Source organism: Solanum dulcamara, chromosome 2 (genome assembly GCF_947179165.1).
Source record: "Solanum dulcamara chromosome 2, daSolDulc1.2, whole genome shotgun sequence".
NCBI classification, from domain to species: Eukaryota; Viridiplantae; Streptophyta; class Magnoliopsida; order Solanales; family Solanaceae; genus Solanum; species Solanum dulcamara.
Window position 1 is genome coordinate 53,914,879 of NC_077238.1, and position 19,115 is coordinate 53,933,993.

Consider the following 19,115-nt stretch of genomic DNA (forward strand, 5'->3'; position numbering starts at 1 on the left):
GGGATTAGGAAAGGCCCTTGCAGTAGTGGCTGTTATGTCCCTTTGTCTGTGACTTTGTTTACCTGCATAGACAAGCAAACAAAGAACCAAACAAGTGTGATAGTAGTGGGGGTTGTTGCAAACCTGTAGGCTGCTTCTTGTTGCCTCCAATGGAGAGATGAGCAGCTCCTTTGAAGGTATCTTATGTGCCTGCACATAACAATTAAGAAAGCAAGGAGGTTCAAGATTTTTGGGATGCAATGGGGCTGCTGCAGGTGTTGCAGGGATGGAATATGTATGGGTGTAGGGCTGGTGTGTTGGTGAGGTCCTCTCTTGGAATGCTGTAGTCTCTATGTTGATGCATTTCATTTGCCCAGGTTCCCCAGCAGTTGTTGTACCTGCACAAAAAACATCACAGAAAGACAAATATCCAACCAGACAGGGGCCTTGTGCAGGGGGCTTTCTATTTGATTTGATGGTTGTATCTGTGTTGTCTTTTCTGTAGTTGTTGTTAGTGCATGTTGATGAGTCAATCCAGCAACCTGCAACAATACAACAAACAACCAAAGGCAAAAAGGAACTTGCACCAGCTAGCAAATAGGAAAGGACCTCCAAGAGAGCTTTGGGTTTCAACGTCGCTCGACTAACGTCTCCAATTATCCGATTGAGTTGAAACTTCTTGGGGTATACACAAACAGCCCTTTCTTTAGTTCTGCAAGATTTGGAAGCTTTTTGCACAAGCTGGAAAAAAGGCACCCTCTTTAGGCCTAAGGCAGCTGACTTTTTCAAGGTCGCTCGCCTAACGTCTCCAATTGTCCGTTTGTGTTGAAACTTCTTGGACCTTGTCAAAATAATATATACTGCACTCCCACAAAGTTTGGATGCCTTGGTGTAGGTCCTCAGGTTGCAAAACACCCTGCACATCTGACCCTGCTGTATTTTGGTCATAGTCTGCTGTAGGTTCTTGGTTATCACCATGTTCTGTTGTATATTGCTGTAGGGGATGTAGCTCTGGTGTTTAAGAGATGGTGCCTTGCAGTTTGGAATGTTCCATTTCTGATGTATTATGTGCCTGCACACCAAGAAATAACCACACAAGGAATTCCAAGTATCTTGGATATAATTGGGCTGATGCAAGTAATAAAGGGTGGAATCTGGCATGTTTGAATTGTTGTTGGGGGCTGGTGAGTCTCTTGCATGTCTAGCATTTGTCTCCCTTTGTTTGGATATCTGTGGACCTGTACAAACAAGTAGCCAAAGACCCACACAAATGTGGGGGAAATATAGGCTGCTGCAAACCTGTAGCCAGCTAGTGGAATTGTTCAGTTGTATGTTGTTGCAAGCTATCTTCAGGAGGAGATCATTACTCATGATCAGCTCCTTAGGGTACCTGCACCTACATACAAAAACAAAGACAAAGCAAAGAAAAGAAAAGACCTCAAACAGTTCTTTGGAGCTAGTTAGCTTTAAATCGGTTAATTTTTTCAAAGTCGCTCGACTAACGTCTCCAATTATCCGATTGAGGTGAAAATTCTTATGCTTTGCAATTACCATATTTGCTGTGTTCCTGCAACATTTGGAGGTCTTTTGGACAAGATAGAAGCTCCAAATTGTGAAGTGCACCATTGGGAGGCTTAAGTCGACTAACATTTTCAAGGTCGCTCGACTAACGTCTCCAATTATCCGTTGGAGATGAAACTTCTTTGGTTGTGCAAATATAGTATTTTCTGTATCCCTGCAAAGTTTGGAGGTCATTTGGACAAGTTGGAAGCTCCAAGTTGTGAAGTGCTCCATTTGGGGACTTAAGTCGGTTGACTTTTTCAAGGTCGCTCGACTAACGTCTCCAATTATCCGTTTGAGCTGAGACTTCTTGGGCTTTGCCCCTATTATATTTGCTGTGATCCTGTGCAATATGGATTCCTTTTGATGTTGCATGGTGCTTTTGTTTGTTGTTGCAGTTGTGGCATGTGCAGGAATTCTGAGTGCCTGACCTTTGTTGTTGTTGTTGAATTGCTTGTTTATGCAGGTGTTGTATGACTGCTGAGTCTCTAAGGCAAGTCCAACCTTGGAACAGCTGTGGTAAATTTCCAGTATACACCTGACTGGCCCTCCACTAGTTGGATGATATGGTGCCTGTGTATTTATACCTACAAGGCCAAAAAGGAGAAAGACAAAGAAGAAAGGTTCTATTCTAATCCTAACCTGTAAAATAAGATTGGTTATTTTAAGAAGGCATAAGCCAAGGGAGGTATTCCCTTTTACCATGGTCCTAACTATAGAACCTTCAAATTGATTATTACTATGCATAGCAATAAGTAATTTGAATAGTAAGTTGGACCAAGGAGGCTGACAAGGTCATGGTGGCTTCTTGATTCTCTTAAGCCTTCTTCTTCTGAAGTTGGCCATTTCCAGTTTGTCAAGCTCAAAGTAAGGTCTTGCCTCTTTGGGAAGCTCTTGTTTATTGAGATATATCTGTGGAGTAGTGCATTTGTGGCTATGTTTGGACAAAACATCAGCTGTAAAATTGGCTTCTCTGTAAGTGTGGTTGCATTTGAAAACCTGGAATTGATGACTGATGTCCTGCAGTTGTTGGAGTTGTGTTCTGACAGTCCATGGTGGTTGAGCTAGGTGTTTTATCCATCTGATTACTAGCTCAGAGTCCACTTCAAGGATCACTTTAGTATATCCTAATTGGAGACACCAAGTCAAACCAAAAATGGCTGCCAATATTTCAGATTGGTTGTTTGTACCTTCTCCAAAAGGGGTTGAGAAAGCAAAGAGAAGATCTCCTTGATTGTTCCTTAGCAATCCTCCCCCTCCTATTTTTCCAGGGTTGTGAAGTGCACTACCATCAGTGTTCAGCTTCACCATGTGAGCTGAAGGTTTCCTCCAGTAGACAGTACTAACATTAACTTCATTAGTACATTTTTCCACAAGAAGGACCAGTTCCTTCCATCTATTTGGCCAGCTGATATAGGAGTAGGTAGTGCTTAGAAGGTTGAAGTTATCCTTGAAGACTGAGTAGATCACTCTTGTAATATTGGACTGCTTCCCTCCATATTTGATGGCACATCTATTTTTCCATAGGTTCCAACATATGAAGATTGGAGTTGCTTGTAGGATAAGTTTATGGACCTCATTACTGTAATTACTGGACCACCACCTCATTATCAGGTTTCTAAGGGGTGTGTATTCTTTACTAATACCCAAAGAATCAGAAAATACACTCCAAACCTTCCTGGCAAAGTTTCCAGAAACAAATATATGGTCAATGGTATCCAAACCAGCTCTATGGCAACAGTAACATTGGGCTGGGGCTTCTCCAAAGCTGATAAGTTTTTCATTAGTAGGTAGTTTCCCTCTAAGTGCTCTCCAGAGTAGGAAGGAACACTTAAAAGGAATGTGTTTGTGCCATGTTTGAGAGTTAATTCTTGTCTTACTCCTTTTGTCCCTGATAAGTTCCCAGGCAGAAGAACAACTAAATTCCCCACTGCTATTAGGCTTCCAAGAGGCCTGATCAAGTTTGTGGGGCTGATAGTTGATGTTACTTGCTAGGATGCTAGGTACAAACTGAGGAGGTGCTTTCTGAGAGACCAGTTCTGCATTCCATTGACCATTAATCATGAAAGAAAACACCTTAGTATTGTTCTGTCTACTACTGGCTGACCTGAAATTAGCTAAGGGGCCAACTCCCAACCAATTATCCCACCAAAAGAGGCAAGAACCAGACTGTATCTGCCATTGGATATGAGGCTCAACATTGTGCTTGTTCTTCATGAGGTGCTTCCATATCAGAGACTGTCCTGTGTGCCATTTTTTGGTTATAGGATTTGACCTCTGACAGTACTTAGCTTTGAGGAACTCACTCCATAAGGAATTCTTAGTTCTGAATATCCACCATTGTTTGTATTGGAAAGACTTGGCAACATCTGATATTAGTCTCACTCCAATACCACCCTCTTCATAGGGATAACTCAGATTCTTCCAAGAAGACCAATGATATTTCCTCCTTTCATTCTTCCACCCCCAGAAGAAATTGGCTGTGATGCTTTGAATTTGCTTGATAGTGGTTGCAGGAGGGGAACTAGCAGATAACAAGTGAATAGGAAGTGCTTGGATGACATGCTTAATCAAAGTAACTCTTCCTCCATAACTAATTAATTTTGCCTGCCATCCAGCTATCCTAGCCACAACTTTAGCTATAAGCTCAGAATAATAGATGATCCTCTGTCTACCAATGTAAAGAGGACACCCCAGATATGTGATAGGGCTGTTCTTTTGCTTGAAGCCTGTAACTTTCTTGATTCTTCTAACAGTAGAGTTGAAGGCATTTGAGGGTACCATGAAGTTACTCTTGTCTCTGTTGATCAATTGGCCTGAAGCATGCTCATAGGTATGTAGTGTTTCCATGATAAGCTTCAAGGTATGAGATCTTCCAGATGAGAATATGATGATGTCATCTGCAAAACTGAGATGATTAATTTGAGGGCCCTTTTTAGCCATCAGGAAACCATGATATTGGGGGTGTTGATGAAGGTTGTTCATGAGCCTGGATAGGACTTCAGCACCTATGATAAACAAAGCTGGTGATAATGGATCCCCTTGCTTAAGGCCTCTTGTGGAATGAAAGAATCCATGCCTTGAACCATTAATAATGATGGAATACCAATTATCAGCCATAATTCTCCATACCATATCAATGAAACCTTCTTCAAATCCCATTTTCCTCAAAACTAGACAAGTATAGGCCCAAGATACCCTATCATAGGCTTTAGCCATGTCAAGTTTGATAACTACATTGCCTCCTACATTTGGCTTCTTGATCTGGTGTATAATCTCTTGGGCTAGCATAATATTTTCAGAAATGTTCCTGCCTTTGACAAATCCAGATTGGTTAAGGGAAATGAGGTTGGGTAGGATAGGTGCCAGTCTAAGGGAAATGAGTTTGGAGATGATTTTGTTTGTGAAGTTGCTAAGGCTAATTGGTCTATACTCAGAGAGCTTGTTAGGATGGTGTACTTTTGGGAGCAGCACCAAACAAGAGTGAGTAAAGTATTTAGGCATAGCTTGTCCACAGAAGAAAGATAGAATCACTTTAAGGAGGTCCTCTTTTATGATGTTCCAACATGCTTGGAAGAACTTGCCATTCATTCCATCAGGTCCAGCAGCTGAATTGGGATTCATTAAAAACACTACAGTTCTCAACTCCTCCATTGTAGGGATAGCTTTCAGGTTTCTGTTATGCTCATCAGTGACCATCCTGGGAATACATTGGAGGGTATGCTCCTGAATTTGTGTCTCCTCACCAGTGAAAATGGCTTGGAAGTGTTCACATGCAGCTTTGGCTATGTTTTCTTCACCTTGTACCCAATTATCATCCTCATTCTGGATCTTATGGATGTATAATTTCCTCCTCCTTCCTCTTATCAAGGCATGAAAATACTTGGAATTCACATCACCCTCTTTGAACCAATGCAACTGAGTTTTTTGCTTTAGCATGGATTCCTCCAGTTTCAGGTATTTTATATACTCTGCATTGATGGCATGGAGCTTTGTTCTGTTCTCTTCAGAATTACTAGAGATTAGCTCTTCCTCTGCATGTCTAGTCTTGTCTTCATATTCTTTAACTTTGGCATATATATCACCAAATTGCAATCTGGACCAAGTACTAAGAGTGGCTGCCAACCTCTTCATTTTCTGATGGAAACACCACATTGGATTACCCTCCATGGTCCTGTTCCAGCAATTACTAACAGTATCCAAGAAAGATGGTTGTTCTGTCCAGCAGTTAAGGAATTTGAAATATTTGGTGTGTTGTTGGTTTTGATCAGTCATCTCCAGCAGTAAGGGGCAGTGATCTGAACCCACAGAGGGTAGATGAGTAATGGTAGTCTGAGGCATCATCTCTAGCCACTTATCGTTGACCATTCCTCTGTCAAGTCTCTTCCAGATTCTGAACATTATACCCCTTAGATTAGACCAAGTGTATCTCTGACCACAAAACCCAAGATCTTGTAGTCCACAGGCTTCTATGATGCTGATGAACTCAAGGCTCTTTTTCATATTGTAAGTGACACCTCCCAACTTTTCTTGAGGGTCTGTGATAACATTGAAATCACCTAATGTGCACCATGGAAGGGAGGTGGCTGACTGTTGTAGCATGCTATCCCACAGAGGTCTTCTGAGATGATCTTTGCATTTTGCATATACAAAGGTAACTATGAACTGATTTGGATTCATTACATGATTAAATTCACAAGTAATCAACTGCTCCTCATTTTCCAATATCCTGCAGTCTACATCCTTGTTCCAAAAAAGCCAAATCTTACCATTTGGATTACTAATAGCATGGTCCATGTTGAGTTGATTTCTGAAGTACTGAATCTGAATGCTATCAGAAAAAGGCTCTAGGATGGCAATAATGGGAATTTGATGGATACTCTTAAGAGATTTAAGTCTTTCCATGGCTCCTTGGGTATTAATACCCCTCACATTCCAGCATAGTGTACTAATCATTGAGAGTTTTTGGAAGTGAACAGCCTAGTGTGAGGTCTGCTTGTGCGAGCAGAAATAGTTGGACTGATGGGTTTATTACTGTGACTGGTTCTATGAATTCCTCTAGGGGACAAACCTTGGGAGTTAGCTATTCGTTGAATCTCATCATCATACTCATTTGTGTAAGATGTACCTAAGGGTCTGTTTAAGTGTTCACTGGCAGCATCCTCCTCATCTAGATCCTTCAAGGGTTGGTCCTCATAGTCACCCTCATCTTCAGACTCAATAACTGCATATTCATCCAGGTCAGGAGGGACTTCTATATTAGTATTAGTATTAGTATTGAGGGTGCATTTGGGGAGAGATTGTGTGTGTTGTTCTGCAGTTCTGCTTGCAGGATGTTGAGGAGGTGTGTGGTTGTACTGAGTTTGCAAGGGTGTAATATCCATCCCCCCTTGGTCATCCTCCAGCACAAATTGTTGGCATCCAAGGTTACGATGTTGTTCTTTCACATTGTCTACTACCAGAGGAATTTGTTCCTCGTGAGACAAATTCCTTTTTTCTACTCTTTTTTTTAATGCATCCCTTCTCCTTTTGCTCAGTTTATTCTTTTTTTCATTAGACCCTGTGACACTAGTGCTTGCTACAGACCCTAAATCCTTGGCCATAGATCCCAGCTGAGTATTATGACTGGTAGTGTCAATATTCCTATTTGTGTGGTCATTAGGCTGATTAATTGTAGGTAAATTTATGTTATGAATTGCAGGGGTTGAGTCTTCTCCCTGAAAATGCAGCATGTGCATTTGAGTTGGGACCTGACAGCTCCCCTGTTGCTGCTGCATATCAACATCCCTTCTGTCAACATGCATTGCATTGTCCTTCAAGCTAATATCTGCTCTTTCCTCCAAGGATTCCTTTGAGTTAACAGGTGCAACTTCTTCCAAGATTTGCAGATTTGTAGGCTGAGTAGGAGTTGTAATGTTGCCCATTTCTAGATTGAAAATGGGAGAAACTGCAGGTCCCAGTTCATGCAACTCTGTTGCCCTATTTTGCACATTCTTTTCGTTTATTTTAGCAGCGGAAAAAATATATGAAGTGGTAGCAGGAGTTCTAGAGTCACTCCTAGGGTCAACCATACTGTTCTCATGCAAAACATGAGACATAACCCCCCCTCTGGGTACCCCTTCCTGCAAGTTAGTTGGCTTCTCCTGAAACCCACCATCCTCACCTCCATTAACTACTTCAGCAGCAACAGTTAAAACATTCAATACATTAAGACTACAGGGGGAGCCATGGGGGATTGGGAGCATTGAGTCAATACCTGATCGATGCTCGCTTTGTACGGTTTGAATTGCGCTGGTCGTAGTGACAGTATTACCATCAATACCTGTAGTTCTGAGTTGAGTGGGTTTATATACCTGTTGAGTGTTACCTTGTATCTTTTGGGTGTTTTGTACGGTTTGGGTCTTCCCTTTGAATTTTCCTCTCTTTTGGGTTTGCCATTGGTTGTTTGGGACTTGATTCCTGTTCTGATTATTTGAGTGTTCCTGTATTTTGTTTCTTCCTCCTTGAGTTGTGGTGGTTGTTTCTTGTATCGGTACCTGTTGTCTGACACTTACAACATTAGTTAAAACAGTTGGAGAAGAGATCATACCTGTGTTTTTTGTCGACTCATCTTTCTTTGGCTCTTCTTCCTTGTTTTTGGCCTTATTGCGTTCTGCATCTCTTCTGCTGACTGGGCAGGCTAGAGGAGTATGACCCTGGTGTTTACAATAAGTACAATAAAGTGGTATATCTTCATATTCGATATCCTGCCATCTACCTTCCCCATTTGGGTCATCATTTTCATCAAAGCCAATCCACACACTTTGGATTCTAGGCTTGGTGATGTCCATTTGGACTTTTACTTTCGCTACGCTACCCCTCGTCTTTTGCATGAAGGCCATGTCTAAGTGCAATACTTGTCCCACGTCCTCCAGCAAAATCGTAACAAATTCTTTGTGGAAACAATGCCATGGGAGCTCCGGGAGTATGACCCATACAGGGAGAATGGGGGTTTCATAGTTTGGATCAAAGGTAGGAGTCCAAACTTGAAATCTCATAAAGACACCTTCAATGTACATGCGCTTGCTATCTAAGACAGTAGCTCTATCGTGTTCGTTATCAAGGTCAATATATATATGTCTAGAGTTAAAATGCGTAATCTTGACCTTGCCTCGGAGTTCTGTTTGGGCAATGAATTTCTTTCGAATGACCTCCATCTTGGGCATTGGGCTATAGAACTTGCCTATGAGGGTGTACTTACATGATTCTGCCATTTTAATCATGTAGTCCTCTCTCTTAAACATAATAGCAGGACAGCCTTGTTTCATTACTCTTTTTGGGGTTGTAAGGTCAATTTTGGTAGTATTCTCAGTTTGTGTAGCTCTCAGCCGTGTGGCCATGGATTGTTTTGCTATAGGGGGCGGAGGGTGATTTGTGGTGACCGGTTGGTTGATAGGGGGCTTGGTCTTTGGAGGTAGCGCACTGGGGGTTAGGGTCACTACCGGATTTCTAGAGTTTTTTGGGTCGTATTTTTGAAAATTAGAAGATATTGGAGGGAAGTCTGAACTGGGAGGGTATTTGGTACTTTTAGGATTAGTTAAGGTGCTAGGATTATCTGGGGAAACATTTTTGGGCACTAAAAGACTGTTTTCGACTCTATTATCACAAGATGGAAATTTGGAATTTGAGTTAGAGGTGTCTAAAAATTGTGGCGCTTGGTTTAAAACGTTCGTACTGATATGGGGGTTAGTAATACCTTGAGAATTTCTTTGGGCGTTCCACATTTTTAGAAACACATCAAATGCTCTACGCAATCTCCCATGTGTTTTTTTCCACACTTTTTGCATGAAGGAACCACTTGACCATTCGAAGCTCCTCCTTGTTCCTTAGGATTAGGCACCTTATACTTATTAAATTTTAGGTCCGGAGTGTTAGATGAATCTTGGCTGGAATACCATTGACAAAACTGAGGACAACCACCATTACCAGACTTACCATGAGAGAAATTTCTACCATCAATTTGAGCCTTCTTGGATTCTCTCTTAGACCTCTCATTCAACTTTTCCTACTCAATTTGTTTGGCATGTGTCATAAACCTTGAAATATCTATCTCTTTGATACCCATGGAAGTTTAACACTCTTTGACCACCAAATTGGACACATCCAAAACAATCTTACTGATATGAGCCCTTGGATACGCAACCATGAAGGGAACATATTTGGAAAATTTAGTAAACTTGAGAGCATACTCTGTCACACTCATGTTAGCTTGGCGCAAATTGATAAACTCTTGTACTTTAGCTTCCCTTAACTCCAACAATAATAATAATTCAAGAAAAGCATACTTGAATTCCACCCACTCAACGGGACCATCCTCTCTACCTCTCTAACTCTTCCATTAATCATACCATTCTTGAGCGACCTCTTTGAGTTGGTATGCCGCTAAGTCTGCTTTTTCCACCGGGCTAACACCAATGATGTCAACTATCTTCCTAATCCCTCTATGAACTCTAGTGAATCCTCACCACCTTAAAACCATAAAACTTGGGAGGGTTTATACAGATAAAATCAAAAACTAGGCTAGCTGTTGTACCCACAATTAGGTTCATGTGAGTTATCACATCTCAATTTACTTAAGCCGCTATGGCCTAAGAAAAATGTTAAAAACAACTTGGAATTCTGCATGAGACACTTGTTAATTCATGGGGTCATTGGGAGCTTGTTTCTCCTCCTTAACATTCCTTTGGAAGGGGTATCTTCGAGGAGGCATGATTCTATAATCACAAAGAAAACCATTACAGGAGGAATCCTTAGAGTTGAACTCTATACACGATGAGATTATGAAAGAAGTGATGTTTTTCCCAATACACCTCATAGCCTCCTATTTGTAGATATGGCATGCTTCACAATGATGAATATGACTCTACTCAATGTGGTGTATGACTCTTTAGGACACTTGAACCATATGCTCTGATACTATATTTATCACGACTCAATCTAAGGCATAGGTGCAACATAATGATTAGAATCCCGGATCACCCTAACTAAGCCTCTTAACATATCATTCATAAGCATACGTGAGGTAAGCAAATACACTAGAGCATAAATATGAAAGTATAGTCTTAAAATATAGCATGAATGAGAGGATGAGCATGACTGTCGGACCTTACATTATGATATAATGCATGCAAAAGTATGCATTAGTACATGGAATTCATTAAGTGTATATGAGAAGTATGCATGAGCAATAAATGTAGGACACAATCAATGTGAATGATTGAATGAATGACCAATATCCTAAAATATGAGTGAAACCATGAAAACATTAAAACATCATACTAATAGGTTGGTGCATCAAAACAACATCATCATAAGAACTTTATACCTTTTCTTTAACTGGTATGGTATAGGAACTTAACCAACATTTAAGATCATGCGAGATAATAAATGCAATCCGATGATCCCTATATCGAGAAGGGGCAGGCTACCTTGCCAAGCATACTCTATCATGGTACTCTTTTTAACTTTGATTAAATATGGATCCACTAGATTTTCTATATTGGCATCTTTGAACCTATGCAGGTAATGTAGTTAGAGACAAAAGGATGCTACTAGAATTTCCTTGGGTAGATACAATGGCTATTAAAATGAACCCCACCTTAAATTCCTCTTTATGCTAAGTTTTTATCCTAACGAAACTTTCATAAAAACATATTCATTAACATCCGTAGGAAAGATAATAATAGATATCAATTCATCTTAATAAATATCACATAAGATTAGCTCATGTATCATTTTCATCATAGTAAAATCATAAGAGTAGCTCATTAACTTTTTTGATTTATAAAGAATCCATGATTTGGTGAGAATTGTCTTTATCACCTCTTTTTAACATGATTAATCAAGAATTTTCCTTATTGAAACATAACTTAATTACTTATAGCATCATTGAAACGTTATTCATAACTTTTGATGAGTTATTCATAAACCTTGGTAATCGCTCATAAAGCTTATATTGAACTCACTTCAAAATCATGATCAAAATTCATTCAAAACATACTTGAAACTAGCATATAATAGAAGTCTTTGAAATTAATCTTGAAATCATGCAATGTAATATGAATTATGTATAATTAGGCTAATAGCATTGGAATATATCTTAATAAAAGAGAACCAATGCAAATCATTAAATTAGGACTTTTTAGAAGAAGAAATTATAAGAGATTTGAGAAGAAATCATTGGGATTCCATATGTGAATGTGACCAAGGATGAATTTCCACATACCTTGACTATTATAATCCCTAAACTTGCAGATAAAAAAAGCTTTAACTTGAAGAAATCCTTAGAATTTTAGGAAGAAGGAGACATGCAGAGCACACTTCTAGAGAGAAGATTTTGTTTATAGTGTTAGGGTGAGAATGAGAGGGTTTTGAGGACTAAGGGTAGTTAATAGGTTATAATAAAATTCCAAAAATTATCCCCATTATTAATGAAAATATAGGAAATGAACAAACTACTCCCAACTTAAAATTGGAATTGCACCTGGGTGGGCGACCCATCATTGTGCATGAACCTCACAATGGCCTGTGGTGGTGGGGGTGGTGACTTCCTTGGGATTGGATCTGAGGGGTATGAAGAAGGTATCCACCATGGCTCGTGGTTCCCACCACGGACCGTGTGCATATTATGAACCTCTCTAATGATCACCAAAGTTCGAAGGGTCAACCATGATGGATAATACGACTAGCACGTATGTTCACAGATCGTGTACTGAGACCGTGGAGTTCACCTATAAAAAATATGAGATTTTTAGGAAAACACCCTTTAGACTTTATTGTTTGAATCTTCCAACTTCCGGGATCTTAGTTCTATGAAATCTCCTTTTAATTCATGCATTTCATAATTTTAGATCATGCCTTTGTAATGAACTCCGAGTTAGAGGAACATTACTAAGGATGAGATTCTTTAACCATCCGATGTGCAGACTCAGAACCGAGCTTGAGTTTTTGAGAATGAGATTGCGGTTGAGAATAAAACTCAGGAAGTTGCACAGACTACACAACCCACAATAACTTCTGAGGCTGAATTTAGAGCAGATATCTCTATGCTCACCCAGTTAATGGCTGTATAGACTAGTCGTGAGAATATCCTAGTCTTTGCACCAATTCTCAAGAGTATCCTGCCTCTAGCATAATTCGTGATTTTCTATGAATGAACCTGCTAGTGTTCACTGGTTCTAAGGTTGAAGAAGACCCTTAAAACTTTATTAATGACATATGGAAAATCCTTAAAGAAATGCATGCCATAAAGATAGAGGGAATTTTTGTCTCATATCAGGTAACAAATATTGCTATTGTCTAGTAAAATTAGTGGGAGGAGAGTAGAGGTGAAGATGAAGAGCATGCAACCTGGAATGAGTTTGAGAATAAGAGTTTGTGAACTTGAAGTAAGAAGGGATGATAGTTAAAGAATATAGCCTTAAGTTCATTCAGTTGTCCAGGTTTGCTCCCAAAATGGTTCCCGATGTGAGAGCCAAAATAAGAAAGTTTGTTTCAAGTTTGGGCAGACATATGAAAAAGGAGTGCTAGACAACACTATTCATCTTAGATATAGACACATTTAGACTCATGGCGTATGCTCATTAAGTTGAGAAGAATAAGAAAAATAATGGAGAGGAGCATCAAAGCAGGAGAGTCAAATACACAGGCAATGAGAGAAACCATTAAAATGGCTGTAATGGTAATCCTTCCTTCTTTTAAAATAAGTCTTCTGGTTATGCATCCTCGATAACCAATGCACTAGTAGCTAATAATAGGAATAAAGAGAGGTCTCAAGGTAACAAAAACTTCAGAGCCTAATTCTCTCAGTCCCAAGGGGAATGGTTCAGAGTTCGTAACGCAAGACACCTTGTGATAAGCATGGAATACTCCACTTAAGAGAGTTTCAAGATGGCACTAATGGTTGCTATAAGTGTGGCCAGATAGGCCACTTCATCAGAGATTTTCCATCAGACCAGTAGGGTAATAGGGCCAATAGAGTCTAATCTTATTCAGAAGCACCACGAAACAAAGGTAATCAGAGAGGTGCTAACTTAGGAATATGCAGAGGTTCAAATTGTCTATATGCTATGGCTAACCAGTATGTTCCACAGAACTCCCCAGATGTTGTCACTAGTATACTTCAAGTCTTTTCCCATAATATATACTCTTTACTTGATCCAGGTGCTACCTTGTCCTTTGGGACTCCTTATATAGCCATTAATTTAGGATTCTTCCTGAATGACTCTTAGAACCATTCAGTGTTTCTACCCCGGTTGGTGAGTCCATTCTAGCTAAGAGTGTTTATCATGATTGTATAGTATGTGTAAATCATAAAGACATTTCTTTAGACTTTTTTGTGTTAGATTTTATTGACTTTGATGTCATTCTTGGCATGCCCTATCTTTATTCTTATTTATCCTTAGTTGATGGTAGAACCCGAGAAGTCAAGTTTTCATTTCCGAATGAGCCATTTATAAAGTGGAAAGTTAGTTTAGCTTTGCTTAAGAGTTGATTTATTTCATACCTTAAGGATAAAAAATTAGTTTCAAAGGGGTGTATGTACTACATAGTTCAAGTTAGAGATGACAGTATGGAGACACCATCCCTTTAGTCAGTTCCAGTTATTAATGAGTTTCTTGAAGTCTTTCTTGAGGATTTTTCTAGAGTCCCTCCTTATAGGGAGATAGAATTTGGGATAGATGTTCTTCATGATACATAACCCATCTATATCCTTCCATATAAGATGGATCCTACAAAGTTGAAAGAGCAGTTGAAAGACCTTTTAGATAAAGGGTTCAGTAGGCTAAGTTCTCACCTTGGGGCGCTCCTGTTATATTCATGCAAAATGAAGATGGTTCATTGAGGATGTGTATTGACTATCATCAACAGAATAAGTTTACCATAAATAATAAGTATCCTCTTCCGAGAATCGATGATCTTTTCAACCAACTTTAAGATACCACTTGTTTCTCCAAGATAGACCTTGTATAAGGCTATTACCAGTTGAAAGTGAGAAAATTCGATATTCCAAAGATAGCCTCTTGAACTAGGTATGGTCATTATGAGTTTCTAGTCATGTCATTTGATTTGAATAATGCTCAAGTAGCATTTATGGACCTCATGAATAGTGTTCAAGTAGTATTTAGAGATGTTTTGTTATTGTGTTTATTGATGACATTCTAATTTATTCAAGGAATAAGAAAGAGAATGCCAGCCATCTAAGAATTGTTTTTTGAACTCTCAAGGAAAAGGAGTTATATTTTATGTTTTCAAAGTATGAGTTTTGGCTTGCATCTATGTAATATCCCCTAAAAACATTGTATACGATATTTCAATTTTTTCCTAAACATAATACAGCCTCTGTATTTTGGTCATAACTTTTCATAGAAATATCTAAATTGAGTGATTCAAATTTCTGAGTAACCACAAGATGATTACCTACAACTTTTATGAAGATCATATTTTAAGATTCGGAGGTTAAGTAGGTCAAAATAATTAATCTTTGTAAGGTAGGATGCTGTTACGGAAATGAGTGTTTACAGAAGAAAAATCATATCTCACTATAGCTTTATCCAAATTGGTTGATTCTTGAACGATATGAAACTAGACTTCCATATCTACAATTCTTATGAAGACACTAAATCCTAATAAGGAATTTATCTTATTCAAACGCAGCTCCCAAAAAGAGTATTCTGTCAAAGATAACTCATTTCACCTACCATAGAAAGATCTAGATACATTTGACATCACTCATGACATAAATTGTCCTCCATTTAACATCATCCATGACATCAATATATTCCAATAAATTTTCAGATTTTTATTTTATAATTATTTTATTTATTGTTAGGTCATTTTTCCCACCTATAAATACCCACCTTATTTCCTCATTTTATTCATCAAGCTTTCTCAAGCAAATCTTCTCTCTATACACATTCTCAAATATAGTTTTAGTTCTTAGTAGTGAAGAAATACTATTCCGGTGATTCATATATTCCGGGTAGTACACAAAACGTTCCGGCAAGGAGAGAAGCTAGTTCTCAAGAGTGTTCATTAAGTCTTCCGGTATCAACAAAAGCTTCGGTTTCCAGGTATGTAAGGTTTCAATGAGAGTATTCCTTCCACTCTCATGTCTAAATTATTTTGATTATATGATAAATTATGTTTATTTTCTTTAAGCTTTACTCTAAGTTATGTGGGTGTTTATCAATGGGTTCTTCCACCCATGTAGTCCAAAAACTCTTTCAATTAAGTCTCTTGATTTCAAGTAATATTTTCTTATGGTAATTCTTAATTTTACTTAATAGTATGAATCATGGTTAAAATAATGATTATTGCTCTATTTTGATGCAACATACTTTCATATATATGAATTGATGGTTTACAAGTAATTCCTCTATTTATCTATTTAAAGGCTCTTGAAATTTATGGTGGGTTGTTTAAAGCATGATTTTTAATTAATGGATTTCAAAGTATTTATGAATATTTATTTACATACATATTTGCAAGTTGAAGTGATTTGAACCCACCTAGTTTTACTATGTTTTTAATAAAGTTTGACTTGAAAGCTTTAACTCCAAATAAATGTTTATGAAAGCAATATCTATGATCAAAAAGGGAGTCTTATGAAATGAAAGAATGATGAAATGATATGAATGATGGATTCTTTATGCAATAAGGACAATTCTTTCATATTTGAATTATCAAATGTTTTAATGAGCTATTCTACCGAATATGATGTTCGAATTCTCAAGTTATATGCTATGAATATTTTGAAGTATTAAACTATTCTGTGGGATTGACTTAGCACCGAATGAGGCATTGAGGTGAGATTTGGTAAGGGAATCCTTGTAGCAACCCCTTGTCTCATTAACTATGTGCCAACATAGGAGCCCTTGTAGGCTTAGGCTAATGGATCCATAAATAGCCCTTAAAGTTAAAGTTAAAGAAATGAATGAAGTTGACGGAGTTCTACCTGACAAGTAGTCTCTCCGGCCAACGTAGGGGGTTATGTTGGATTCCATGTAATAGCTCGCATGGTCTTAAATGTTGGTTATGGTTAGCTTCCCACAAAATGAATGTTTTAAAGGATATCCATATGATTTATTATGAATTTATTACATTATGTTCCATATTACATAAATGTTATAATATTTTCTGAATGTTCATGCATCGTTACATACTTAGTACATTCAAAGTACTAACGCATACTCTTTTGCCTACATGATATCACCATGTAGGGATCGGTGCTCCTCCTCGTTCTCCTCCACGTGGCTAGTTGATATTCCATTGAAGTCTACTTTTGGTGAGTTTCCATGTTCCGGGAATAATACTCCTTTGTCTTTCTAGCTTATAATATGTTAAGATATTTTATTATGGCATTTCTTCTATTATGATTGAGGGTGAGCTAGGAACTTGTCTTAGCCCCATTAAATCTAATAGTTAGAGGTATTGTTGGACATATGTAAGTTGAAGATTTATTATTATTATGATTTCCGCTTGTCTATTTATCATCATTACCTATGAAAGGCTAAAAGAATGCTAAGAGGCTTGTTTGAGGTACTTTCGGGTTCCTCATTCGCCATGTCACGTCTAAGCCCTAGGCTTGGGTCGTGACAAACTTGGTATCAGAGCCCGAGGTTTTGAATGATCCTTGGAGTCCAACATACCGCGTCGAATAGGGTCTTGTTCATGGTTGTGAAGCGCACCACAATTATGAATAAGAGACTATGAGGCGTTTAGGAAAATTTTCACTTCTTTCAAATTCATGTCGTGCCTTAGAGTGTCCTAAGCTTTCCTTTAACTAACGACCCATTTTGTGTTCTCTAGATAATGACTCGTGGAAGACCACCTCAAAGAGCAAGGGTTGACGATGAGGACCAAACTCCTCCGATTCCTAATGCCCAACATCCTGAGGATGGGGTAACCCATGCCGAGTTTCGCAGTGTTATTACTTTGTTAGCTCAAGTCGTAGCTAACCAAGGGAATCTAGGTGTTCCTCCTCCCCAAATGCAAAATCCAGCCTCTAGGATTCGGGATTTCCAAAGGATGAATCCGCCCGAGTTTGATGGTTCTAAACTAGATGAGGACCCTATGGAGTTCATTAATGAGGTGTACCGGATTGTGGCTATCATGGGTGTGCCACCAAATGAGAAGGCCGAGCTAGTGGCCTATCAACTCAAAGGTGTGGCTCGAGTGTGGTATGAACAATGGATTGTTGAGAGGGATGAAGAAATAGGGTCGATAGGATGGGAAGAGTTCAAAGGTGCCTTCCTAGACCGCTTCTTCCCATTGGAGCTAAGGGAGGCCAAAATCCAAAAGTTCATCAACCTCCGTCAAGGAAATATGAGTGTGAGGGAGTATGCTCTCAAATTCACTAAGTTGTCAAAGTATGCTCCCTTCATGGTCTCTGACCCAAGAGCTAGAATGAGCAAGTTTATTTCTGGTGTCTCAAGCTTGGTGTCCAAGGAGTGCAAAACGGCCATGTTGATCAAGGAGATGGATATCTATCGGTTAATGATTTACGCAGAACAAATTGAAGAAGAGAAGCTTAGAGAGAGATCAAGGGGGTTCAAAAAGGCTAGAGTGGATGGTGGAGGGTTTAACCCTCAAAGGTCCGATTATGGTAATAATGGCAAAGGCCAAGGTGGGCAACGATTAATGGGGCAAGGTTCCACCAATACTCCTCCTCCAAGGTTCAACAAGGACAAGAGTGGTAAACCAATGATTCCAAGAGAGAATGTTGCTACTCAAACTTTCCCTGCTTGCAAGAAGTGTGGAAGGACTCACAAAGGGGAATGCTTAGCTGGCTCCAATGCATGCTTTAAGTGTGGCAAGCTGGGCCACCATGCTAAGGATTGTAGAGTTGGTGGTGGTAGGACTCAAGGCCAAATTGCTCATGGTCAACAAGTCCAAGGAGGTGTCCAACGCACCAACCGCTTTTACGCCTTGCATGGGAGACAAGAGGTTGAGGATGCACCCAATGTCATTACCGGTATGTTAAAGGTCTTTTCTTTTGATGTGTATGCACTATTAGATCCGGGTGCAAATTTATCTTTTGTTACTCCATTCCTTGCTAATAGATTTGATGTTTTACCTGAAATGTTATTAGAACCTTATTTGGTGTCTACCCCTGTTGGTGAGTCAGTTATTGCTAGAAAGGTCTATAGGGGTTGCCTTGTGTCTATCTTGCATAAAGTTATTCCTTGTGATCTCATTGAGCTTGATATGATAGATTTCGATGTCATCCTTGGGATGGATTGGTTACATGCATCTTATGCTTCCATAGATTGTAGGAATCGTCGAGTCAAGTTCCAATTTCCAAATGAGCCTGTTATTGAATGGCAGGGTCGTGATTCAGTGGTTAAGGGTCAGTTTATTTCTTATCTTAAGGCTCGCAAAATGATTTCTAAGGGATGTATTTACCATATTGTGAGGGTTAGGGATGTCAACTCCAAAAGTCCTTCTCTTGAGCCAGTTCCTATAGTCAATGAATTCCCCGATGTCTTTCCTGATGACCTTCCCGGTGTCCCTCCCGAAAGGGAAGTTGATTTTGG

General features: G+C 39.1%; 1 protein-coding gene across 1 annotated transcript; it reads right to left on the minus strand.

Moving 5' to 3' along the window:
* Positions 1 to 2,334: 2,334 nt before the first annotated feature.
* LOC129871761 (uncharacterized) lies at positions 2,335 to 6,444 on the minus strand. Its single transcript, XM_055946744.1, has 2 exons — positions 5,120 to 6,444; positions 2,335 to 4,618 (listed from the first exon to the last, which is right to left on the minus strand). Exons 1-2 carry the CDS (start codon positions 6,442 to 6,444, stop codon positions 2,335 to 2,337), a joined length of 3,609 nt encoding a protein of 1,202 aa, XP_055802719.1.
* Between the last annotated feature and the right edge of the window lie 12,671 nt (positions 6,445 to 19,115).

Coding starts and splice junctions, on each gene's coding strand:
- LOC129871761 (XM_055946744.1), bottom strand. CDS start 6,444: ATGGAAAGACTTAAATCTCTTAAGAGTATCCATCAAATTCCCATTATT. Junction 4,619..5,119: donor CCTGATGGAATGAATGGCAA/GTTCTTCCAAGC, acceptor TAATGGTTCAAG/GCATGGATTCTTTCATTCCA.